This window comes from Pseudophryne corroboree, chromosome 3 (assembly GCF_028390025.1).
Source record: "Pseudophryne corroboree isolate aPseCor3 chromosome 3, aPseCor3.hap2, whole genome shotgun sequence".
In the NCBI taxonomy this organism is placed as follows: domain Eukaryota; kingdom Metazoa; phylum Chordata; class Amphibia; order Anura; family Myobatrachidae; genus Pseudophryne; species Pseudophryne corroboree.
In genome coordinates, this window is record NC_086446.1 from 399,571,588 (window position 1) to 399,598,416 (window position 26,829).

At 43.1% G+C, this 26,829-nt stretch overlaps 1 protein-coding gene across 1 annotated transcript; it reads right to left on the reverse strand.

The window, feature by feature from the left end:
- SOST (sclerostin) lies at nt 1–26,829 on the reverse strand. The gene is made up of 2 exons (XM_063960108.1): nt 26,422–26,829; nt 1–4,844 (listed from the first exon to the last, which is right to left on the reverse strand). Exons 1-2 carry the CDS (start codon nt 26,642–26,644, stop codon nt 4,426–4,428), a joined length of 642 nt encoding a protein of 213 aa, XP_063816178.1. The 5' UTR covers nt 26,645–26,829; the 3' UTR covers nt 1–4,425.

A 26,829-nucleotide genomic window follows, 5' to 3' on the forward strand; every position in this document is an offset into this window, starting at 1 on the left:
CATATATACAGGCTTTAGTATATAAAAGCAAGAATGCATATACTGATGTATTGTGTTCTGCTATCACTACACCTGGCTGCCTTAAATACATTTAAAGAGACCAAATTATGTTTTCTACAAATTATGGGGTCTATTTACTAAGCCTTGGATGTTGATAAAGTGGCTAAAGATAAAGTACCAGCCAAACAGCTCCTGTCATTTTTAAACCCATCCTGTGACATGGCAGTTAGACACTGATTGGCTGGTACTTAGTCCAAGGCTTAGTAAATAGACCCCTAAGTTTATATTAGACAACAATATATTTTGATCTTTCTGGCATTTATTTACTCATATAATAACATTTTGCAGTGTGTTATATCAGTACTGAATGCAACAAGGATATATGTATGTACTAGAAAGGTTTGTTATCATCTAGGTCTTCAATATGGTTTAATATACTATGGGGGTCATTCCGAGTTGTTCGCTCGCAAGCCGTTTTTTGCAGCTTTGCACACGCTAAGCCTACGCCTACTGGGAGTGAATCTTAGCATAGTAAAATTGCGAACGAAAGATTCGCAATATTGCGAAAAGACATCTCTGTGCAGTTTCTGAGTAGCTCCAGACTTACTCGGCATCTGCGATCAGTTCAGAGCTTGTCGTTCCTGGTTTGACGTCACAAACACACCCAGCGTTCGCCCAGCCACTCCTCCGTTTCTCCAGCCACTCCCGCGTTTTTCCCAGAAACGGTAGCGTTTTTTCTCACACGCCCATAAAACGGCCTGTTTCCGCCCATAAACACCCACTTCCTGTCAATCACATTACGATCGCCTGAACGAAGAAAAAGCCGTGAGTAAAATACCTAACTTCATAGCAAATTTACTTGGCGCAGTCGCAGTGCGAACATTGCGCATGCGCACTAAGCGGAAAATCGCTGCGATGCGATGAAATTTACCGAGCAAACAACTCGGAATGACCCCCTATATACTAAACAGACATACATAATCCCAAACCTATATGTTTATCTAGTACTAGACATCCATCTCTAAGCTACTATAGCAAATAAGTTATGTTACAGTATCTCCGGTACATACTTTTAAAAGTGGAACAAAAATATTGAAACAATGCATTTTTGTTTTATCATCAAAATTTATTTAAAGAGATAATTCCATATTTTGAGAAGTCTTTATTGCATAATTTCTGAGTTACATTACTTTTATACCTGTGGCAGTTTTTTACATTATACTTTATAAATGTATATTTTTTGCTTTAGCTTTGTATTAGACAAACATGTTACTTATTATTTACAGTATTTGGTGAATGTCTGAGAATAATCTTTGAAATTCTGATATGTATTTGTTTTCCTTAGTGTACTTCATTTTTAAGAAACATATAGAAGAATTTAAGGGTAAAATTCCATAGAATTATGTATTTCAATCATTGTTTTTATAGCAACCAGATCAAGAGAAATGTCAAAAAGATATTTCTTATGGCTCGTCATTGGCTAGCTGTCTTCTTTTTTTTTTTTTTTAGGTATACAGGTTGAGTATCCCATATCCAAATATTCCGAAATACGGAATATTCCGAAATACGGACTTTTTTGACTTAGAGTGAGATAGTGAAACCTTTGTTTTTTGATGGCTCAATGTACACAAACTTTGCTTAATACACAAAGTTATTAAAAATATTGTATTAAATGACCTTCAGGCTGTGTGTATAAGGTGTATATGAAACATAAATGAATTGTGTGAATGCATACACACTTTGTTTAATGCACAAAGTTATAAAAAATATTGGCTAAAATGACCTTCAGGCTGTGTGTATAAGGTGTATATGTAACATAAATGCATTCTGTGCTTAGATTTAGGTCCCATCACCATGATATCTCATTATGGTATGCAATTATTCCAAAATACGGAAATATCCGATATCCAAAATAGCTCTGGTCCCAAGCATTTTGGATAAGGGATACTCAACCTGTATACTATTTTTATTTAATTTTTTTCATTTTTGTTTAGCTCTACCTCCACTCCTTTCATTGTACTTACAGGGATTTAAATTGGTTTAGACTTAAGTGCCATAGTGACCAGCATATGATTGGTTGTTAGCAATGGCGGCTCCAGAAGTGGGGCTGCAGCACAGTCCAAAATTCAAATAGGGGAGCCACACCATCTGCCACACCAAACACTGACAAACATCACCATTCAGGACTCACTGGCAGTTGGTGTGGCTCCCCTATGCACTGCAGCCCCACCTCTGGAGCCGCCACTGGTTGTTAGGCACCCACAACTCAGGACCAGATTAAGGGAGGGGCGAAAGGGGCGGTCGTCCCGGGGCCCCCACACATTTGGGGCCCCCACACTCAGGACCGTGGTAGTCTCCCCCCTCCCGGAGGCTCAGCTCAGCTGTTCATTAACAGCGCCACCGAGGAGGTGTAACTGGCACAGCATTTAATACTCTCGCCGGATTTCAATGCAGCATCCCACGAGACTATTAAATGCTGTGCAAGGTGTTAATGAACAGCTGAGCTGCCGGGAGGGGGGGGAGACTACTACGCTCCTGGGTGTGGGGCCCTGACTCCGGCATCCGCTGCACCGCAGGGCGGACAGGTAGCGTGAGCGCATATGTGTGTGTGTGTACGTCTGTGTGTGTGTTGTGTGCAACATGGGTGTAAGTGTGTGTTGTGTGCAGCATAGTTGTGTGTGTGTGTGTGTGTGTGTGTGTGTGTGTGTGTGTGTGTGTGTGTGTGTTGTGTGCAGCATGGGTGTATGTGTGTGTGTGTGTAAGGGGGGGCTCAGGGGTCTGTCATCTACTGTAGTGGGGGCCCTCACAACTTCATTGCCCGGGGTCCCCACCATGCTTAATCCGGCCCTGACACAACTGATCCTACACCATCCACTTTGGTATTTATTATTAATTTCAGACACATATTTCTCATTAATGTCACATGCAGTTACTGGCATTTAAAGTTTGGGATGTTTTTATCTTGTGTGAAACGTGGAATGGAAAGCAGCTTTAAAGATGCTCATAGATAATCAGAGGGAGAGATTACATATGCTTAGAGCGTAGCTTTTACAGTCTTTAGACAATAAATACTAAGTGGATTGTGTAACATATGAAGAACATTTCTATTACACGTCACTTTTAATACATTTATAAAATATGTTTCATTTAAGACATAATAGAATATAAAAATGGCATACTCTTCTGATAATGTGTTACATTAAGTTCACTTATAAAGCATTTTGTTCTGAATAATATACAATGTTATAAGTATTAAAGGCCTACATATATTATACCTTTACTTTCCAACATTATTCTCTTTAAGGGCTGGTAAATACATTTCATAATGATAATGTAAATAAAAAGGCCCTGTGCACACACTTTCTGACAAGCATTTCTTTAATGCCAATGTGCATATACTGCAACACTTACCGTAGTTCACAGTAATGTGGGCTGAAATTGTGTTTTCTTTCGTTTTTCTTTTCTTTTCTTTTCTTTTATAAATCAAGTTATTTAACATAAATTACTGCATTTGAAAATAAGCAGGAAGAAACATAAAATATTTGTTCAAATTTCATATTGGAGGGTATGTAAACTGAGATAAAACAATATACGTGTATAGATATATATTTAGATTGAGGTATGGACTCTATTAGCTTCAGTTATTCAGTAAATTCAGAAAAATAAAAATATTTGAGGAGGATACTCAATGATTATGTCACAAAAAACAGACATTATATCACCAAGGGTTCTCTCCTACTGACACTGGGAAGAGTACAGTTAAACAATGTAATGAGTATGGGAAAAGGAGAAGAGAAAGGCAAAGGTAATTTTTAAAAATATAATTTAGAATATTCTAGTCATTATGCTCCAATATATGGAGAAATAAATATTCCTCATCAAAACTCTGAACCCCAAGCTTTTTAGATATATACAGTATATATATATATATATATATATATATAAAACAGCAAACCCAGTAAAATCATAAATCAGTCTTATAAAGATTATCATATAAAGCATATATATGCAATTAGTCTTAAACTCCATTCTCATGTCTTAAATTATCCATAAGAGACAAGTATCTCCTCCTATACATTTGTGCAGTAGTCTATTAACCTGTGCCCCTCTGCCTCAGTCTGGTGACCAATTCAACAAGCAGGTTGCCCTTATATACACTAAGTAACTAAATGGTGTAACTGCAGTATGACATAAAATACTGTTACAAAAATAATATGCTCAATATTTTCTCTCCTACTTCAGTTCAGCCTTCCTTTCTTATCTCTCTTTATTTGCCTTCTCAGTATAATCTGTGGATAATAGATCAGCCATAATCTAAACTTGCTAAAGCAACTCCTCAGACTTTAATCTTTACGTGTTGCATAACTCAACACTGTCAGCTTATCATAACCACATATAAATAGCATCTGCATTTATTGTGCATGATTAATATGCATTTTCAAGTTCATGGTGGTTTGATTTGCTCCTCATCCTGGCAAGTCGCGGCTTCTTATTCTTGATAGGTCTCACTGTGTCTTTTCCAAAGTCTTTAAGTTCTGACTGGTTATGGAAACGGGTATAGCGCTTGCATCGGCATGATGTCACCACTCTGATTTTGTATATCCTCACTTCATTGTCAGGGCACAGCAGCTGAATGCGTTGTGTGTGGCTATGAGCAGGCACGCAGCGGTAATCCATTGAGCTCTGACGCCACCATTTTCCCCGGCCAATGGAGTTTGGTAGAAGGTGAGATGGTAAACACTGGCCTGAACAAACCAGCTCCTTGATTGGTTTGAGACTGCGACAAGGCCCATCAGTGATAAACTGAGTGGAACGCAACTCTCTGCAACTGAATTCTGATGGATCTGAAGACAAAGAGAAAAGTAAATATATATTTATTATTAATTGTTAAATGACACAGCAGTTATGAGCATACTAAATTGAAAAATAGAAACTTGTCATGTACAATGCAAAGTAAAAAATGCTCAGTTATATTAAACTATGCCCATCATCTGTACAAGACGTGAAGACTGCCATTTTGTAGGTGGAAACAATATACATGAGAATACATCAATTCATCATAAAATTAGTAACAGCCTGTATAGGGCCGAGTGATATCATTAGTTCCTAGTAAAATGATAGGTTGCTTTTTTGATTACAGGTTCAACCTATAAAATTTACAAAATGGCTGCTCCACCTGTGTTTACTGTAGGTGACTGATACACATTAAAGCATCAATGGGTTTGGTTAAGGCTTTCATGTGTCCAGTTTTTCCCAGAACTACTGTATTACTTTTACCCAAAAAAAAAACCCACAATATTTCTTTTCCCATAATTTTAAATCCAAATGAAATCAACATAACTGGACAAACTAGTATAGGTTTTCTTTATGTATATTGTCACATTTGAGACCTTAACAAAATAAGAGGTGGATTTTATATCCTGGGCAAGTTTAAGGCCTTATGGTTGTTATAGTTTTTTTTTCATTTTTTTTTTTTTTCATTTTAAAATTATGGCAGTCAGAAAAATTGGCAGGGAGGCAATTCCAGCACTCTGGTATCTGCTGGGCACCTGCTGCTCAGTCTGCATAGCATGGCACAGATGGACAGATGGATGGATGGGGGGCAGAGACATACAGAACACCATATACGGACATAAATGGATAGATGGACTGATGGATGCGGGGCGGGAATAGATGAACAGATGGATGGAGGGAAGGATGTAGCCGGGCAGAGCACTATTTGGGGGCATAAATGGATAGATGGAAAGACAGACGTGGAGGGGCATAGACAGACAGATAGACAGAGCACCATATGGGTCATAGATGGACAGACAAATGGGCATTGGACAAAGACTTACAGATGGATGGGGCGGGCATAGATGCACAGATGGATGGGCATAGACAGACAGGGTACTACATGGAGGCATAAATGGATAGATTGACAGAAGGACACGGGGGGACATAGACAGAACACCATATGGGGACATACTGTAGATGGATAGATGGATGGGGTCCAGACAGGGCATAGACAGACAGGGGGATAGACAGACAGATAGGTAGGGCAGAGGGGTGTTCACCATAATCGGGAGTATGCGGCACAGATCATCAGCAGCGCAGCTATGCTTCCTGTTTCCCTCCAACAAGCTACAGCTCCGGTCACACATTGAGGTCGGCTCTGCACTCTGCCTCCCATCTGCCCCCCCCCCCCTTCCTCCCAGGAAGTAAAGTGCCAGGACCTGAACCCAGCGCACAGCAGTACTAATTAGACATTTTTGTATTTTTTTTTGGTGCAGTGGGATTGCTTGCTGGGCCATAGCAATTGCATCTCCTGCACCCTCTATAGTTATGCCACTGCTACCAACTGTCCCAATTTTGGTGGCACAGTCCCATTTTTGGGCACTGTCCCACCTGCGGGCAGTTGAAAGGCTTCCTGTCACTCACAGCTCTGCTTAGCACACAGTATCTATTCCCTGGCAGACAGGAACAGGGCAGTGATGCTCAGTGAGGTGGGGCAGGTGGGGCAGGTGAGGCAGAGCCTTTCCTGTGATACTTACCTATACACCAGAGTTTTGACTGTATAAAGTATATGAAAAATACAAAGAATATATTTGAAATATCCTCTTTATTATTCTAATCATTTTTATAGCCAAAACTCTGGAGTAAAATGTCTACGGCAGGTGCGCTTATCTTTTCCGCACATCTCTGATCACAACTCATCAGATATCCAGCAGTATATACTGCCACACCTTTGTATAATGCCCACATAAACCCTTTGGCTTATATATTATGTGTAAATCTGGCTCTGGTACTAGCCAGTGCCCCCTGAGCCATTTACCTCACCGCACGTGCCTGGAACAGGGGGCATGGCCAGCAGTTCACAGAGCACGTATCTCGTTCTTATATATTAACCTTAGTTTGAAATGTATGTATAGATGTCTCCTACTTAAAGTTTTAATACATATTCTATAAATGTTTGTGTTAAAACTATGACTGGCTGAGAGTTGTATAATATTGCATTGGGGAATTCCAGCACAGTTTTTGCTGAGCTAAAGGTTAGTGCTAGTAAGTGCTTATATTGATAATGTATGTAAGTACCTATACGCAGTAGCGGATCTTGCTACGGGCAAGCAGGATTTTTGCCCAGGGCGCCGCCTTCTGGAGGGTGCCGCTGTCCGAAGGGCACCGCCGCCGTGGCAAGATCCGCTACTGGTGCCGGTGCTGTGCAGTGCGCGATTAAGTCATTGCGCACCCGCACTGCATTGTGGGAGCGGCACATAGACGCTAGAGGTCATAATTGACCTCTAGTGTCTATGCGGTGCTATGGGAGAGACGTCATGACGTCTCTCCCATAGATCCGAGGAGCGGCGCCGGCGGCCGGAGACGGAGGGCAGCAGCGGTTGGGAAGCAGGAGTGGAGATTGTAAGTATTCATTTATTTTTTTGTAAGCGGCGCAACTAGGGGCAACAACTCTACAGGGGGCACAGTACTAGGGGCAATACTACTGGGGGCACAACTCTAGAAATCTTCAATATTTTTTAAAAAATGTCACAGCATATAGTTTCTGAAAATAAAAAGGAAATATGTTGATATTCTATCCAGTACTGTAATTCCCTCTTAGTTGGTGATCACACACATACTGTAAAATACGCAATTTTAATAATGAAAACTGGAAAGAAAAATGTGTTCTATTTCTTAAAGTATATATTATGTGCCCTGGGGGCATCACATCTAATTCAAATGCTTCATCAGATTAATGGGTTTGTAAATCCAACATATCAAGCTTTACAGAACTTTGGAGTTACATGGTCTGATGCTTCAAAGCACATTTCAAATGTGCCTTGTGGCCAATAAAACAGGATTTGCTTTATAAATCGTTTATTATATGTGCTGGAGTAAACAGACCAAATGCACCATCTAGATGTGAAGCTTCTGCTTCTCTGATTTCTGTAATTGATTCCTGCAACATTCTATGCGCTGTTTATAGTAAATAAATTTTACATGGGGAAATATTTATCTGTAGTCAAAATGCACATATTTTATATAGCTATATACTGTAGTAATTATTCATGTTAGTTACAATGGTATCCGGACTCCAGGTCGACACCACTTAGGTCGACACCTGAAATAGGTCGACATGGACAAAAGTTTGACATGCAAAAAAGTCGACGTGAGTTTTTCACACAAAAAATTAAATTTTTTTGAACTTTTTCATACTTTACAATCCACGTGGACCATGATTGGGAACAGTAACCTTGTCCAAAGCATGGCGAGCGAAGCGAGCCATGTGAGGGGACACGGTGCACTAATTGGGGTTCCCGGTCACATTACGGAGAAAACAACACAAAAAAACCCCATAAGAAACTCATGTCGACCTTTTTTTTCATGTCGACCATGTTCATGTCAACTTTTGTCCATGTCGACCTATTTCAGGTGTCGACCTAAGGTGTGTCGACCTTGGGTCCCATACCCATTTACAATAACCACATATATTAATAACAAATGCCTATGTAGTTCTGCTCTTTTCATCTGTCCCTCAAAAAGTCAAGTCTATAGTAATCTCCTTTCTACAGTACTATACTATGGTCCATGGGGGTCATTCCGAGTTGATCGCTCGCTAGCAGTTTTTAGCAGCTGTGCAAATGCTATGCTGCCGCTCACTGGGAGTGTATTTTAGCTTAGCAGAAGTGTGAACGGTTGTATCGCAGAGCGCCTGCCCAAAAATTTAGTGTAGTTTCAGGAGTAGCTCAAAACCTACTCAGCGCTTGCAATCAATTCAGGCTATTCAGTTCCAGATTTGACGTCACATAACCTATCGTTTGCCCAGCCACGCCTGCGTTTTTCCTAGCATGCCTGCGTTTTTCCAAACACTCCCTGAATACGGTCAGTTGCCACCTAGAAATGCCCACTCCATGTCACTCACTCTGCGGCAACCAGTGTGACTGAAATGCATCGCTAGAGCCTGTGCAAAACGACATCATTCGTTGTGCCCGTACGTTGCGCGCATTGGGGGTCATTCCGAGTTGTTCGCTCGCAAGCTGCTTTTAGCAGCTTTGCACACGCTAAGCCGCCGCCTACTGGGAGTGTATCTTAGCTTATCAAAATTGCGAACGAAAGATTAGCAGAATTGCGAATAGACACTTCTTAGCAGTTTCTGAGTAGCTCCAAACTTACTCGGCATCTGCGATCAGTTCAGTGCTTGTCGTTCCTGGTTTGACGTCACAAACACACCCAGCGTTCGCCCAGACACTCCTCCGTTTCTCCAGCCACTCCCGCGTTTTTCCCAGAAACAGTAGCGTTTTTTCGCACACACCCACAAAACGGCCAGTTTCCGCCCAGAAACACCCACTTCCTGTCAATCACATTACGATCACCAGAACGAAGAAAAAACCTCGTAATGCCGTGAGTAAAATTCCTAACTGCATAGCAAATTTACTTGGCGCAGTCGCACTGCGGACATTGCGCATGCGCATTAGCGACTAATCGCTCCGTTACGAGAAAAAAATAACGAGCGAACAACTCGGAATGACCCCCATTGTGCCACATACGCATGCACAGAACTGCCGTTTTTGAGCCTGATCGCTGCGCTGCGAACAAATGCAGCTAGCGATCAACTCGGAATGACCCCCCATATACAGTAGTAAGCAGTAGTAAAGTGCAGCACACATCACTAACTTCTGTTTCCCCACACAGCCTCCTGTCAGGACCCTGAGCAGACAGCCAGAAGCTGCAAGATGGCCACCGCCCACCTGAGTCAGCAGGCGATGGCCAAGCAGCATTAGTTCCCTCAGCATACTGCAAACCACAACACTGACTGGAACCCCCTTGCCCCCCTCACCCCCGTACTGGCACTTCTCTGCACACTGTGTTAGTGCACTTCAATAAAATAAACATTTTCTTATACGACAAGGGGGGCGCGTGCCTTGATGCTCCCCCCACCCTGAAACCACCTATTGTTTTTTGAATTTAAGCACTTACAATTTCCCTTTAGGATATGTTTTGGAATCACATTAAACAAAGCGCAAGGCCAGTCCTTTAATGTTGTTGGTGTGGACTTGCACAGCAAGGTCTCCTCACATGGTCAGTTATATGTGGGTCTCTCCCGTAACAGTAATGCCACCAGTCAGATCCTACTCTTAACTGATGCCAAGACACGTAATGTGGTTTATTATGAGGTGTTTACAAGCTGAAGGAATAGGTAAATAATAAGAAAAGAAAATTAAAGTTTTACTACAGAAGATATTAAAACAGATGAGTGAACTAAATAAAATGGGAAAGAAAAACGCATACTTCAAATTTAAAAAAAAAAATATATATAAAATTATTCACTTGACAATGATGGCTAGACACTGCTAGTTTATTTATAAATGAGGTATGGTGGTTACATTCACATTCTAAGGAGGTATGGGGATGGGGTGTTCATTCACAACATAAGGGAGGTACAGTATGGGGATGGTGTATTCATTCACACCATAAGGGAGGTACAGTATGGTGATGGTGTATTCATTCACACCATAGGGAGGTATAGGTATGGTGGGTTCATTCAAACAATAAGGAAGGTATGGGTATGGTGGGTACATTCACATCAATAGGGAGGTATGTGTATGGCGGATTCATCCACACCATAGGGAGGTATTGGTATGGTGAATTCATTTATACAATAAGGGAGATACAGGTATGGTGGGTTCTTTCACATCATAAAGGAAGTACTGTATGTGGATGATGTATTCGTCCACATCATAAATGGAGGATGGATATGGTATTTTCATTCTTAATATAGGTATGTTTAATTAGCGTATACAAAAACAGACTACAAAACCAGTAATAGTAAAGGAATAACATTAACTTGAATCCCAGAGACAAATTATATTTCTCTGACGTCCTAGTGGATGCTGGGAACTCCGTAAGGACCATGGGGAATAGACGGCTCCGCAGGAGACTGGGCACATCTAAAGAAAGAATTAGGACTATCTGGTGTGCACTGGCTCCTCCCCCCATGACCCTCCTCCCAGTTAGATTTCTGTTAGATTTCTGTGCCCGGCTGAGCTGGATGCACACTAGGGGCTCTCCTGAGCTCCTAGAAAGAAAGTATAATTTAGGTTTTTTATTTTACAGTGAGACCTGCTGGCAACAGGCTCACTGCACCGAGGGACTAAGGGGAGAAGAAGCGAACCTACCTAAGTGGTGGTAGCTTGGGCTTCTTAGGCTACTGGACACCATTAGCTCCAGAGGGATCGCACACAGGACCCGACCTCGTCGTCCGTTCCCGGAGCCGCGCCGCCGTCCCCCTTACAGAGCCAGAAGCAAGAAGGTCCGTAAAATCGGCGGCTGAAGACTTCTGTCTTCTCCAAGGTAGCGCACAGCACTGCAGCTGTGCGCCATTGCTCCTCATGCACACCACACACTGCGGTCACTGATGGGTGCAGGGCGCTGGGGGGGGGGCGCCCTGAGCAGCAATAAATAACACCTTGGCTGGCAAACTGACACCATATATAGCCCCAGAGGCTATATAGGTGTACATTAACCCCTGCCAGAAATCTTAAAATTGCGGGAGAAAGCCCGCCGAAAAAGGGGCGGAGCCATCTTCCTCAGCACACTAGCGCCATTTTCCCTCACAGCTCCGCTGGAAGGATCGCTCCCTGGCTCTCCCCTGCAGTCCTGCACTACAGAAAGGGTAAAAAAGAGAGGGGGGGCACAAATTTAGGCGCAGTATAATATAATGCAGCTATAAGGGAAAAACACACTTTATAGGTGATATCCCTGTGGTATATAGCGCTCTGGTGTGTGCTGGCATACTCTCCCTCTGTTTTCCCAAAGGGCTTTGTGGGGTCCTGTCCTCTGTCAGAGCATTCCCTGTGTGTGTGCTGTGTGTCGGTACCGCTGTGTCGACATGTATGATGAGGAAAATGATGTGGAGGCAGAGCAAATGCCTGTAAGTGTGTTGTCACCCCCTGAAGGGTCGACACCTGTGTGGATGGACTTATGGAAGGAATTACGTGACAGTGTCAGCTCCTTACATAAAAGGTTTGACGACATAGGACAGCCGGCTACTCAGCTTGTGACTGTTCCAGCGTCTCAAATGTCATCAGGCGCTTTAAAACGCCCGCTACCTCAGATGGCAGACACAGATGTCGACACGGATACCGACTCCAGTGTCGACGACGATGAGACAAATGTACCCTCCAATAGGTCCACCCGTTACATGATTGAGGCAATGAAAAATGTATTACACATTTCTGATAGTACCCCAGGTACCACAAAAAAGGGTATTATGTTCGGTGAGAAAAAACTCCCAGTAGTTTTTCCTGCATCTGAGGAATTAAATGAGGTGTGTGCGGAAGCCTGGACTTCCCCCGATAAGAAATTGATCATTTCTAAACGGTTATTGGCAGCGTACCCTTTCCCGCCAGAGGATAGGTCACGTTGGGAAACATCCCCTAGGGTAGATAAAGTGCTTACACGTTTATCAAAACAGGTGGCACTACCGTCTCCGGATACGGCCGCCCTAAAGGATCCTGCCGATAGAAAGCAGGAAGCTACCCTAAAAGCTATATATACACACACGGGCATTATATTGCGACCAGCGATTGCATCAGCATGGATGTGCAGTGCTGCTGCGGCGTGGTCAGATTCCCTGTTGGATAATATTGATACCCTAGATAGGGACAATATTTTGCTGACAGTAGAGCATATAAAAGACGCTGTCTTATACATGCGTGATGCACAGAGGGATATTTGCCGGCTGGCATCAAAAATAAGTGCAATGTCCATTGCCGCCAGAAGGGGGTTATGGACTCGACAGTGGTCCAGTGATGCCGATTCAAAAAGGCACATGGAAGTTTTGCCTTATAAGGGGGTAGAACTGTTTGGGGATGGTCTCTCAGACCTCGTTTCCACAGCTACGGCTGGGAAATCGACATTTTTGCCACAAGCTACCCCACAGCAAAAGAAAGCACAGTATTATCAAGTACAGTCCTTTCGGCCCCAAAAACACAAGAGGGCTCGAGGCGCGTCCTTTCTGCCGAGAGGCAAAGGTAGAAAGAAAAAGCTGCAGCATACAGCCAGTTCCCAAGAGCAAAAGTCCTCCCCCGCGTCAGGTAAGTCCACAGCATGTCACTGGGGCTTCACAGGCGGACCCGGGTACGGTGGGGGCTCGTCTCAGAAATTTCAGCACACAGTGGGCTCTCTCACAGGTGGATCCCTGGACCCTTCAAGTAGTATCTCAGGGGTACAGGCTGGAATTCGAGACGTTCCCCCCCCCCCCGCCGTTTTCTAAAATCTGCCTTACCAGCAACTACCTCTGCCAAGGAGGCAGTGTTGGTGGCTATCCAAAAACTGTATTCACAGCAAGTGATTGTCAAGGTACCCCTCCTTCAGCAAGGAAAGGGTTACTATTCCACAATGTTTGTGGTACCGAAACCGGACGGTTCGGTGAGACCCATCTTAAATTTAAAAGCCTTGAACACTTATATCAAAAAGTTCAAGTTCAAGATAAAATCGCTCAGGGCGGTTATTGCGAGCCTGGAAGAGGGGGATTACATGGTCTCCCTGGACATCAAGGATGCGTACCTACATGTCCCCATTTACCCCCCTCACCAGGAGTACCTCAGATTTGTAGTACAGGACTGTCACTATCAGTTCCAGACGCTGCCGTTTGGGTTATCCACGGCACCGAGGGTCTTTACCAAGGTAATGGCCGAAATTATGATACTCCTTCGCAAGAAAGGAGTTTTAATTATCCCGTACTTGGACGATCTCCTGATAAAGGCAAGGTCCAAAGAACAGTTGGTAGTGGGGGTAGCACTTTCTCGGGAAGTGCTACAACAGCACGGCTGGGTTCTCAATATTCCAAAGTCACAGCTGGTCCCGACGACACGTCTTCTGTTCCTGGGAATGATTCTGGACACAGACCAGAAAAAAGTGTTTCTTCCAGTGGAAAAAGCCGAGGAGTTGTCATCTCTAGTCAGAGACCTCCTAAAACCAGGACAGGTGTCGGTACATCAATGCACACGAGTCCTTTGAAAAATGGTCGCTTCGTACGAAGCAATTCCATTCGGAAGGTTCCACGCAAGGATTTTCCAGTGGGACCTGTTGGACAAATGGTCCGGGTCCCATCTCCAGATGCAACAGCGGATAACCCTGTCGGCAAGGACCAGGGTGTCGCTGCTGTGGTGGCTGCAGAGGGCTCATCTACTAGAGGGCCGCAGATTCGGAATACAGGACTGGGTCCTGGTGACCACGAATGCCAGCCTTCGGGGCTGGGGGGCAGTCACACAGGGAAGAAATTTCCAAGGACTGTGGTCAGATCAGAAGATTTCGCTTCACATAAATATTCTGGAGCTAAGGGCCATCTACAATGCCCTAAGCCAAGCAAGGCCCCTGCTTCAGAACCAGTCGGTACTGATCCAATCAGACAACATCACGGCGGTTGCCCATGTAAACAGACAGGGCGGCACAAGAAGCAGGAGGGCAATGGCAGAAGCCACAAGGATTCTCCGATGGGCGGAAAATCATGTGTTAGCACTGACAGCAGTGTTCATTCCGGGAGTGGACAACTGGGAAGCGACCTCCACCCGGGAGAATGGGGACTTCATCCAGAAGTCTTCCAAATGATTGTACACCGGTGGGAAAGACCACAGATGGACATGATGGCGTCCCGCCTCAACAAAAAGCTAAAAAGATATTGCACCAGGTCAAGGGACCCTCAGGCGATCGCTGTGGACGCTCTAGTGACACCGTGGGTGTACCAGTCGGTTTATGTGTTTCCTCCTCTGCCTCTCATTCCCAAGGTACTGAGAATAATTCGAAGACGAGGAGTGAAAACTATACTCGTGGTTCCGGATTGGCCAAGAAGAGCTTGGTACCAGGAACTTCAATAGATGCTTTCAGAGGACCCTTGGCCTCTGCCGCTCAGACAGGACCTGCTGCAGCAGGGGCCCTGTCTGTTCCAAGACTTACCGCGGCTGCGTTTGACGGCATGGCGGTTGAACACCGGATCCTGAAGGAAAAGGGTATTCCGGAGGAAGTCATTCCTACCCTGATCAAAGCCAGGAAGGATGTCACCGCGAACCATTATCACCGCATTTGGCGAAAATATGTTGCGTGGTGTGAGGCCAGGAAGGCCCCAACTGAGGAATTTCAACTGGGTCGATTCCTGCATTTCCTGCAAACTGGGCCTCAAATTGGGGTCCATTAAGGTCCAGATTTCGGCCCTGTTGATTTTCTTCCAGAAAGAACTGGCTTCCCTGCCTGAAGTTCAGACTTTTGTCAAGGGAGTTCTGCATATTCAGCCTCCTTTTGTGCCCCCAGTGGCACCTTGGGATCTCAATGTGGTTTTGGAGTTCCTGAAATCACTTTGGTTTGAACCACTTAAGACTGTGGATTTGAAATATCTCACGTGGAAAGTGGTCATGCTGTTGGCCCTGGCTTCAGCCAGGCGTGTGTCAGAATTGGCGGCTTTGTCCTATAAAAGCCCTTATCTGATTTTCCATATGGATAGGGCAGAATTGAGGACTCGTCCTCAATTTCTCCCGAAGGTGGTATCAGCTTTTCACTTGAACCAACCTATTGTGGTGCCTGCGGCTACTGGGAACTTGGAGGATTCCAAGTTACTGGACGTAGTCAGGGCCCTGAAAATTTATGTTTCCAGGACGGCTGGAGTCAGGAAAACTGACTCGCTGTTTATCCTGTATGCACCCAACAAACTGGGTGCTCCTGCTTCTAAGCAGACTATTGCGCGCTGGATTTGTAGCACTATTCAGCTGGCGCATTCTGCGGTAGGACTACCGCAGCCTAAATCTGTAAAAGCCCATTCCACAAGGAAGGTGGGCTCTTCTTGGGCGGCTGCCCGAGGGGTCTCGGCTTTACAACTTTGCCGAGCTGCTACTTGGTCAGGGGCAAACACGTTTGCAAAATTCTACAAATTTGATACCCTGGCAGAGGAGGACCTGGAGTTCTCTCATTCGGTGTTGCAGAGTCGTCCGCACTCTCCCGCCCGTTTGGGAGCTTTGGTATAATCCCCATGGTCCTTACGGAGTTCCCAGCATCCACTAGGACGTCAGAGAAAATAAGAATTTACTCACCGGTAATTCTATTTCTCGTAGTCCGTAGTGGATGCTGGGCGCCCATCCCAAGTGCGGATTGTCTGCAATACTTGTAAATAGTTATTGTTATACAAATCAAGTTATTATTGCGAGCCATCTGTTCAGAGGCTCCTTTTGTTATCATACTGTTAACCGGGGTTTCCTATCACGAGTTATACGGTGTGATTGGTGTGGCTGGTATGAGTCTTACCCGGGATTCAAAATCCTTCCTTATTGTGTCAGCTCTTCCGGGCACAGTGTCCTAACTGAGGCTTGGAGGAGGGTCATGGGGGGAGGAGCCAGTGCACACCAGATAGTCCTAATTCTTTCTTTAGATGTGCCCAGTCTCCTGCGGAGCCGTCTATTCCCCATGGTCCTTACGGAGTTCCCAGCATCCACTACGGACTACGAGAAATAGAATTACCGGTGAGTAAATTCTTATTTTAATATAGCTCAAAATTATGTCCATATAATACAATGGTTTTCTTCTAAGTAAATATATGTGCTGTGACAACCAATCAGTAAAAAAGAAAATGCTAAATTTGATCGGTTGCCATGAGTTACAACATATATGCGTATATTACACAATACCGAATAAACTTCATAAATTGTTTTAATTACAGTACGTTAGATATGGTAATGCTAAGTACAAAATTCTGTGAGTAAAATAAGTGAGCAGATTTATGTAGCATACATTGCTCAGTTAATTCACTGCAGTCTACTAAGCCTAGTTATCCCCATGGTAACCTCACTTTCAGCAGGTCAGTGTCTCAGTGCACTTGTGCTACAAGGGCCAATGTAAAATAGGTTGAACACCAGTGTTTTACCCACAACCATTGCTGCTTTGTCACAATGTTTGCCCTATTAGAGGTCATCAGCTATGATAACCCCTGGGTCCCTTTTCTCTTTGGTGGTTGTCAGAAGATTGTCAATGTAAATGCTTCTCAGCATGTGCCTGTTTGCTCATTGTATTTCTACATACCACCAATGGACATGAAAGAACTCTGATTTAATTGGCAGCTTTTAAATGGATTGCCCTGGTTGAAATTAATTAAAACCAGAATGCAGACTGTACAGCAGCATTTGAAAAATCCATTCAAACATTTTCTGTGTGGGTGTTTAAGACATTTTTCTACTGAGAATGGTATCAGTCACTGTATAAAAGAACATTTATTCTCAGTTTTAACACAGGAATCATTTATAACCAGAGTAAACTGTGGAAATGAGATTATGTGTGTTGGGATTCAGTCTACAGACCAACAAATCATAATACCACTGTATCACTTTTCCTGCATAAATGTTGTTTTCCATGTCGTAAAGTATGATTTCACAGCCATTTCTCTTACTAGCCTTGAAAATATTTATATAAGCTGGCCCATGCTTATTATATAAACCACTATGGTGCTGATTGAGAATTGCATACAATTCCACCACATTCCATGCCCAGATTTAAATGATGACCTCCATCTGTATTCAAAGTTAGCCAAATGTATATGGCCTCGAAGCCCTATACTGTACATCTACTTGTGAAAGTAACGGCACATCACTACTGTATATCAATATGCACGTGCAGCAGCCCCATCCTTGGTGAAAGAGATTTGCCTGAAATGAATTCCACCTACATGCCATGACTCCAGAGGCGTCACAAGAGGGGTGCGGACTGCACCAGGGTTTTGCCCTCCCAAGGAGTGACACAAAATGCGCATGCGCACAGCATCTATTCACTGGAGTCAGAGGGAGAGGGGGAATGCCAACAGCTCACAGAGCGCTGGGCATGCCCCCTCAGTGACGAAAATGGGGCGTGGCTAGCAATCGCGGGTCATCCACGAAGCCACACCCCTTTTCTTAGGCTGCGCCCCTTTTTCAGGAGTGTCCCTCTTCTGCAAAATCAAAAGTTGGGAGGTATGTCATGGGCCTGGGGCTGAAAATGTTCAAAAAGCGGGAGTGCTATCAGCCCCAATGTCTCCTTAAATATGTAACAGTACAAAAATTGCATAAATTTTGTGTGGAAAATAGAAATACAATTTCATGCTTATGATTTATAGCTGTGTGGTTAGCTGCGCAGCTGGTGGCTGGTGATCATCATGCTGTCATGATGGGCCTATTTTTATGTGGAGGCATGGAGCTGTCACTCCATCCACCCCATTGTTAATCTGGCCCTGTCCAGAAATCGCCACAGCATGACACGCCGTAGTTGATCATATTTGCATATGCCTAGCTGATTTGCACAGTGCAAATAGAAATCACAAGATCCAGCCACAACACAGATTTTCACAGGGCCAGATTAAAAATGAGGCAATTTGGACTATAGCCACAAGCTTCCACATAAAAAAGAAGTCCATAACAATGATAACATGAAGATTACCAGTCACCTGCTGGTTACACAGTAGTAAGAAACCATACAAATTAACATTGTATTTCTATTTTCCTCACAATACGATACCATTTTTCTACTTTTACGTATTCTTGGTAGACATTGATGCTGATTGGTAGATGGGGCATACGTTTGGCACTAACCACATACATGCACACAGGAAAGGTAACAGCTCCCCTGCTTCTGATAATAGGCCCTATAATTTTAGCTCCAGGCGCATGTGGGCTGTTATCTGGCCCTAGACTTGTGCTAACTTACTTACTGTCCTGGAATGTCTGGAAGACGTGCACATTTTCAGGAAGTTCCTGGAAGAATAGGCATCTCTACCTCATCACACCCACTTCCTAGAGAAATGGATGATAATGGAGTATAATGCTGCAAATGCAGGTCTATGAGGAGGGTGTGGGGCAAACATGACGCTTTTCTATGAAAATTGCATAATTTTGGCCTGGAACCTTCTTCATAGATACACAACTCAAGGCATTATGCCACAAGAAGCACCTGACCTCACCTCACCCTCATCATTGGTGTATGTAAAATGGGTGCAGGTATGCGGTGCACATGGGCCCACGCCGCACACCCTGCACCCATTATACTTACCTCTCTGGAGTACCATGTCGGTGGCACTGCAGAACAGCAGAAATCACTAGGAAACTATTGATTTTTCTGGTGTTTTGTGCATGCGCAATAGTGAAATCTCCGGGAATGTAACACAGGCGCCATGTTCCCAGAGACCTGGGCATGTGCAATTGACTGGCACAACAACAAAAGCTACTGTGCTGCTAGAGAGGAGAGGGCCCGCATGAGGGCTGCATACCAGCCTTCTCCTCTTATAAAACCACTTTTGAGTGGTCAGCTGCATCTCCTCCTCTGAGCTTCTCCCAGAAATCTTATTTAAGCAAGTATGACTTGAATTGAATCAGACTATAACTCACTAAAACTATAGTTTAAAAGAATGTTTATTCTCTACATCAGATTGTCCTCTATTCAGTAATGCGGATTTGTAAAGGGCCCTATACACTGGAGAGATGTGTGCTGAGCGAACCTCTCAGCACACATCTCTCCCGCCGCTCAGCACAGCACGATGTGTGCTGAGCGATGCGGGGGAGGATGGGGGGGCCGCTCATTTCACCCAGCGGGTGAAATGAGCGCCGTGCTAGATTCGAGTTTCTATCCTGAAACTCACATAGCATCACATTTTTACCTTATTTTTAAGATATTTATCTACTTTCTACTGCCCAGCTTATGTGTACACAGTTGCTGAGGACTGTGTGATGGCTCCAGTGGGCGTCTACATTCAATTCTGGGCAGCAGCTTCACTTGCGATGATTTGCAAGTCTGTAGCCTGCATAGGCAAGTGCGTACTACAAACATGTACTAAGCAGTGCTAAAAGTGGAGAAGTTGCCCATGGCAACCAATCAGCTGCTCTGTATACGTTTATAGTATGCAAATTATAAATGTTACGTCAATGCTGATTGGTTGCCATGGGCAACTTCTCCACTGGCTCACTTCTCTCCTTTTATCACTGTTTAGTACATGTCCCCCTAAGTTTCAATAGGCCAGTAACTGACATTAATGACATACTCTCTGTACAGGGCGGCGTAAATTAGTAGTGCTATATAAATATATTATAATAATGCAGCAAAATCTCACAAGGTTAAACAAACAAAATCAAAAGATAAGCAAAATCATTATCTGAGGAGTTTATAACCTAGGGGGTAATTCAGACCCGATCGCTAGGCTGCTTTTTCTCACAGCCTGCACTCAAGTACGAACCGCGCATGCACCGCAATGCGCAGGCGTGACAGACCACAGCCACGGGAATCGGTGCATAGCGACGGGATGGTGCAAAAAAGGGATTGCACGGGCGATCACAAGGAGATTGACAGGAAGAGGGCGTTTGTGGGTGACAACTGACCGTTTTCAGGGAGTGTTTGAAAAAACGCAGGCGTGTCCAAGCGTTGGAAGGGAGGGTGTCTGATGTCAATTCCGGTCCCGGACAGGCTGAAGTGATCGCAGCGGCTGAGTAAGTCCTGGGCTGCACAGAGACTGTACAAAATCAGTATGTGCAGCTCTGCTACACATGCGTTCTCACACTTGCACAGTTAAAATACACTCCCCCTGTAGGCGGTGACTATCCGATCGCAGGGCTCCAAAAATCTCTGCCCAGCGATCAGGTCAGAATAGACCCCTAGTTATATGTGCTTGTTGCTCTCTTTTGTCATTATGCACTTGCATTGTATGGTATGTTTCCTCTGCTGTATTGTTGTAAAGTACTATTTAAGTATTTATACAATGAAATGTTTACATGCCAATACCACTATTACTACACGTCTCGCCTACCATCACAACTCAAGTCTAGTGACTCATGAAGATAAGTGTTAATGTTTACATACAAGCACAATGGCCTGACAAATCTAAGTGATGAATGCGCCTTAGTTATCTTTATTATTTCAGAGACAAACAATTCACATATCCAGGAGTCATTAGATTAACTTGGTATTTCTGCTGCATTTAAAGGGGCGATGACTCCTTCAATACTGGATGTGCAGCATATAGCACCAACTTCCCTTGTTCTTTCTGCCATTATGATCAGAGAAAGACACTGAGTGGCATTCAGTAGCACAACACCCCTTTGCTCATTTATAACAGCGAGACAGGATTAGTACAAGTTTAATCACATTTAGATTTGTCACCTGTATAGACCTAATATCAACCACTAAACAAGCTACAGTAATTGGCAATTGTTCTCATTGCTTTTTAAAAGGTCTTTTAGCATTTGCCGTTACTGTAGGTCAAAAAGTGCTGCTAAGACCAGAGTTACAGTATTTCTGCAGAAAGAGAATTAGATTGTTTGTATGTACTGTACGTGATAGTCGCTCTTTTTCCCCAACCTAATATGGCGATCATTCCAAGTTGATCGCACGTAGCAACGTTTTGCTGCCTGTGCGATCAACTAGACGCCGCCTATGGGGGAGGGCTTTTTTTGCATCGAGAGGCTGCAAATGCTTGTGCAGCCCTGCTATGCAAAAAAAAGTTTTGTGTGGAACTAGACCAGGGTAACAGTTACAATACTTACCCTGTGCAAACAATCCAGCGATGCAGGTCCTGGAATTGACGTCAAACATCCGCCCTCCAAACACCTGGACATGCCTGCGTTGGACTCACCACTCCCAGAAAATGGTGAGTTGACGCCCCGGAACGCCTTCCTGCTGTCAATCTTCTTGCGATCGCGCCAGCGACTGCTTTCTTTATTCTTCTGGTCATTGCCCGGCGATGGCCGTCTCTGGGCAATGACGTGCATGTGCATTGCGGCCGCCGCGCAGTCCCGACCCATTCGCACCACTGCAACAACCAGCAGTGTGCGAACGTGTCGGAATGACCCCCAATAGCCACTTTGAAGTTGGCTGTTTTTGAGCAACACTATTGGCTCTCAGTCATGTGAGCACTTTAAGCTTTCCATCTATTTCCATTCTTATTCTAATTCGTTTTTGTCAAACGTGCAATCTTGTCACCAGAGATAGCTAAAGTTACTAGTTACATCAGCATATAAAGATCAATCTAACTATATATTGTCTATATGAGAGGCTAGATTATATAATAACATTTATATACAGCATGAGCACTGAAGTAAAGGCATTAGAGTTCTATGTACAAGTATTTAGTAGAATATGTGTTGTGTATACATAGGGTCGCATTGGACTAAGTCCAAATGTTATTAGTAATTGAACACAATCATAACAGTGGTCAGATGACCACAACCAACTGTAATTCTACTTATACATTAGCATAAAATAATTTTATGCCAGGGTGGTTTAAGAGAGGAGGAGGTCCATCTGCAGTGTTGAGTCTGTTGTGCATGTGCAAATCTCCAGAAAAGTGTTCACCAAGCTAATTTCCCAGTGATATGTGCAGTGCTGATGTGGGACTTCGGTGAGGTGATTATAATATCTGGGTGAAGGGTATGCGGCATGAGGCCTACTGGACCCACACTCATGCTAGATACGTCACTGTGTTATGCCAATTGTATTACTCATAAAGGACCAACTCATTGCCGTGTCTATAATGGGTGCACACTGCACCCATAGTTTAATACTTACCTCTCCGGGGTCCCACGTCGAGCACTGTAGCCACAGCGAAAATCACACTAAAAATGTCCACCGCGCATGCGTAGTAGTGAAATTGGTCTCCGGAACGTGGTGGACACAATGTTTCTGGAGACCTGCACATGCGTAGTAGACTGCAGCACAAGGCCGGAGACTACTGCACCTTACAGAGGAGGGAACCCACCCTGAGTCTGCACAAGGGTCCCTCCATTTGTGTAACTTGTCATATATAGTATATTCATAAATACCAATGGAGATAATGTTGAGTACTACAACAATTCCCATAATTACATGGCTACTAGGATATAAACTGTGTATATGTTGGTTGGGTTTACCATTGAAATGATTGCCACTTTACAAATACAGGCAGACTCGCCAATATCACCCCCGTGCCTCCATCTTGCATACTAATACATAAGCCCATAAGCAGGAAAGAGAAAAAAGCAAGGTCTAAGTGGCATATTTATTCATTATAGGGTCCTAGACTCAATAATTATAATTTCTTGTCAACAATACTCACACCAATAAGAACTTAATCATCGCTGGGATGTATTATAAGATACACTTCCAGGGATATGGACTCCTTAAGGAGCCTCTTCCAGTGGTGTGCTATAAGTGAAGGGATTGCTAATGTGATCCCTTCACTACTCCTTCAGGGAGTGGTATTCAGTATACTGGCGCCGGAATCTCGACACCCGGCATACCAACAACTATTCTCCCTCTTGGGGGTCCATGACCCCCCTGGAGGGAGAATAAATAGGCCACCGTGCCCACAGCGTGGCAAGTGCAGCGAGCCTGCAAGGGGCACATTTGCACTCACCCCGTTGCTGGCATGCCGGCGGTCAGAAACCCTGCACCGGTATGCTGAGCGCTGGGATCCCTACTGCCGGCATAACATACTACACCCCCTTCAGGAGCTGGGAGTCATTCTGTACATTGCCAGTCTGCTGATATCCGATGCCAAAGTGGTGAGTGCCCATACCCAGGTGCTATCCTATGGATCCATCTCTAGGTTCTTTGTTGCAGAAAGTAGGTTAGCTACTGGGGCCAAGCTCTGGAATACATTGCATTCTGGAGTTTGGACCTTGGCATCAAACAGCCCCCACAAACCTACAGTATGAGGACTACTGTGAGCAAAAGCCGGGAACAACAGCAGATATCTACTATATAAACTGGGAAATATAATGTAAATGTATAGGACAGTAATGCAGCATTCAAAGTAGAAGCCGAAGCATTCAAATATTTTAGCCAAACTTTAATGAAAAACAAGTAGGAAAGTCTTGCTAATCTTTTCCACTTCTCGCATGTGTGAGGCTTGAAGAGAAAGACACTGAACAGCATCATTTAATTAATTAGCTTCAACTAACTCAGCTGACAGTGTGTTTTATAATCTCCTAAAGCTGGCCACACACAGTCCTGTGCTAACATTACCAAATTACAGGATGCTTTTTCAATTTGGCCCCGCGCCTTGGTAACTAAGTTGTGTAGTTTACTTCTGAGCGGCCAGATCAAATGGTGCTCTGTTTGCGGATGTCCACACACCACACACCATACTGGGTGGGGCCATAATGATGAGATTTACCGCAAAGTGTGTCATAAAGCTCCCAGGCCATCCACTACTGGGGAAGTGGACGGCTGATCTACTCTCTCAGGATTACAGGATAGCTCTGAAATCTGGAATCTCCTGGACATTCCGGAAGATATGACACACATGTAGACTATACCTGGAATAGCAAGCGTGCACAAAAATGTACAAAATGAGTTTATTTTGTATCTTTGCGTGTAGCCAATATAACGAATCATTGATAGGTCATTGATTCCAGTTTGGACAGATGCTACATTCTAGCCAACAGTCTGCTGCTAGTGAAGTCAAATTATATATACAGGTTGAGTATCCCTTATCCAAAATGCTTGGGACCAGAAGTATTTTGGATATGGGATTTTTCCGTATTTTGGAATAATTGCATCCCATAATGAGATATCATGGCGATGGGACCTAAGTCTAAGCACAGAATGTATTTATGTTTCATTTACACCTTCTACACATGGCCTGAAGGTAATTTTAGCCAATATTTTTAAAAACTTTGTGCATTAAACAAAGTGTGTGTACATTCACACAAATCATTTATATTTCATATGCACCTTATACACACAGCCTGAAGGTCATTTAATACAATATTTTTTAATAACTTTGTATATTAAACAAAGTTTGGGTACATTGAGCCATCAGAAAACAAAGATTTCAGTATCTCACTCTCACTCGAAAAATTCCGTATTTCGGAATATTCCATATTTCGGAATATTTGGATATGGGATACTCAACCTGTATATATATATATATATATATATATATATATACATATATATATATATATATATACATATATATATATATATATATATATATATACACACACACAAGCACACATACATCAGATTCTTATTACCACATTATTCTTATTCCCTCCTCTGAGTGGAGGGCACCCACACATATACACACAACCAACTAAACACAACAGAAGTTTTATGCATACTGGAGTTATATATAGATGTATATAACAGATTTTTAAACATTGCATTTGCAGACATGCATTATGTAACAGTATCATAAAAAAAAATTCTAAGATAAAACGATAATATAAAATAGGCAAATTATTTTCTAGTTAATGTAATGAGCTATACAGTAGCTGCTCCATTTACAACTATCCTTATCTTGTCCCCACAGGTGTCCACAACTGTGTAATATAGTGCCTGTAGTAGTACTATAGTGCCCACTTCAGGATTATATATTGCATATTTCCGCAGAATGAAACTGGCTGGATAATGGGCACATTTGCTTGATAGTAGTCCCATGAATCATAAAGGTACATTAATAGGCATTTTACACAGAAGTACAGAACCAACACAGAAAAGGAAAAAGAACATTCATTATTCATTAAACCCAGTTGTGTAAACACTCCCATAGGCATGAATAATCACAACTTTAGTCTGTTTACACTAAAAGTCTGTGCAATTTATACCTGAAATATAAATTATATTCTGTCAGATAAAATACATCTTATTACATAAGAAATAAGTAACAAATTGTGTATAACTGATATGCTCTGAGAACTAATCACGGTTTATGCAGTTAAATAATAATAATAATAATAATAATAATAGTAATAATAATAATGTGGCATAGCGTTATTCTGGCTAGTGCACTTTCTGTGTGTTTGCTGGGCTGTTACTATTTTGTGTTTGTTTTTTAATGTACACTGCATCAGGTACGGAAAATTATTTGTGGTCATGTGTGAAGGGCACACTGTTTTATATTTATTAAATGCACTTAATGTGCTCCGTCAAGGCATAAACTAAATTATAATTATGCAAATTAACAATATAGAGAAAATGTTCTTTATGGGGCTTTTTTTTCTTTTAAACATGATACATATTTGCGTGTTAATGAGCACAACATTAATTATTGGAAATACTGCATATGTTAGTAGTCCCTTAGTAATGGGGGGGGGGGGGGAGGGGGTTAAAGTGATCCTGTTGGTTTGACAACTGTAGGTCACTTTAAAAGTGCCCCAAAAAAATCACTTGCAAATTGGTTTCTGAAGTGATTATTTATGAAGAGACAGAATCTTTCACATCAGAAACTAGAGATTCAGTATTGTTTTCAATCATTTTGTAGTACAGAACATTTTACATTATGCTGCTTAGTTTTATGCATAAAAAATTTAGTTGTTGCCACACACACACACACACACACACACACACACACACACACACACACACACACACACACGAAACATTAAACAAAAATATAGTAAAAATGCTTCTTACAGTACAAAAAAAGTAACAATACTGAAACTCTAACATTTTGTGATGCGTTGTTACCTGTTGGATCTGTAGTTTGATGCAAGTATCTTCCTCCATGTTTAGCTTGATTCAGAGTGTAATTGTCACTGGTCACAGTAGTTTCTACAATGGCCTCAGTATTTTCCATGTTCCCTGGAATAATTTCCGTAGCATCGTTTTTAAGAGATGGCCATCCCAGTACAGGATCGAGGACTGTCTGGAGCAGGATAAAGGCACAGTTTATAGCCAAAGCAATGTACATGATGCTGTTGCTGCTTCACTGATTATCCTTGCAGCTCAGACACAGGCTTAAGATGTTACTCAGACACAAATGATACTCCCTTTTTTAAATCTTTTCTGTTCAGTAGAACTAGCCAATGACAATAAAGATAGGAAGGACTTAATCCCAGCTTCATTCATGGTATAGAGGTGTCCCACAAAGAGGGC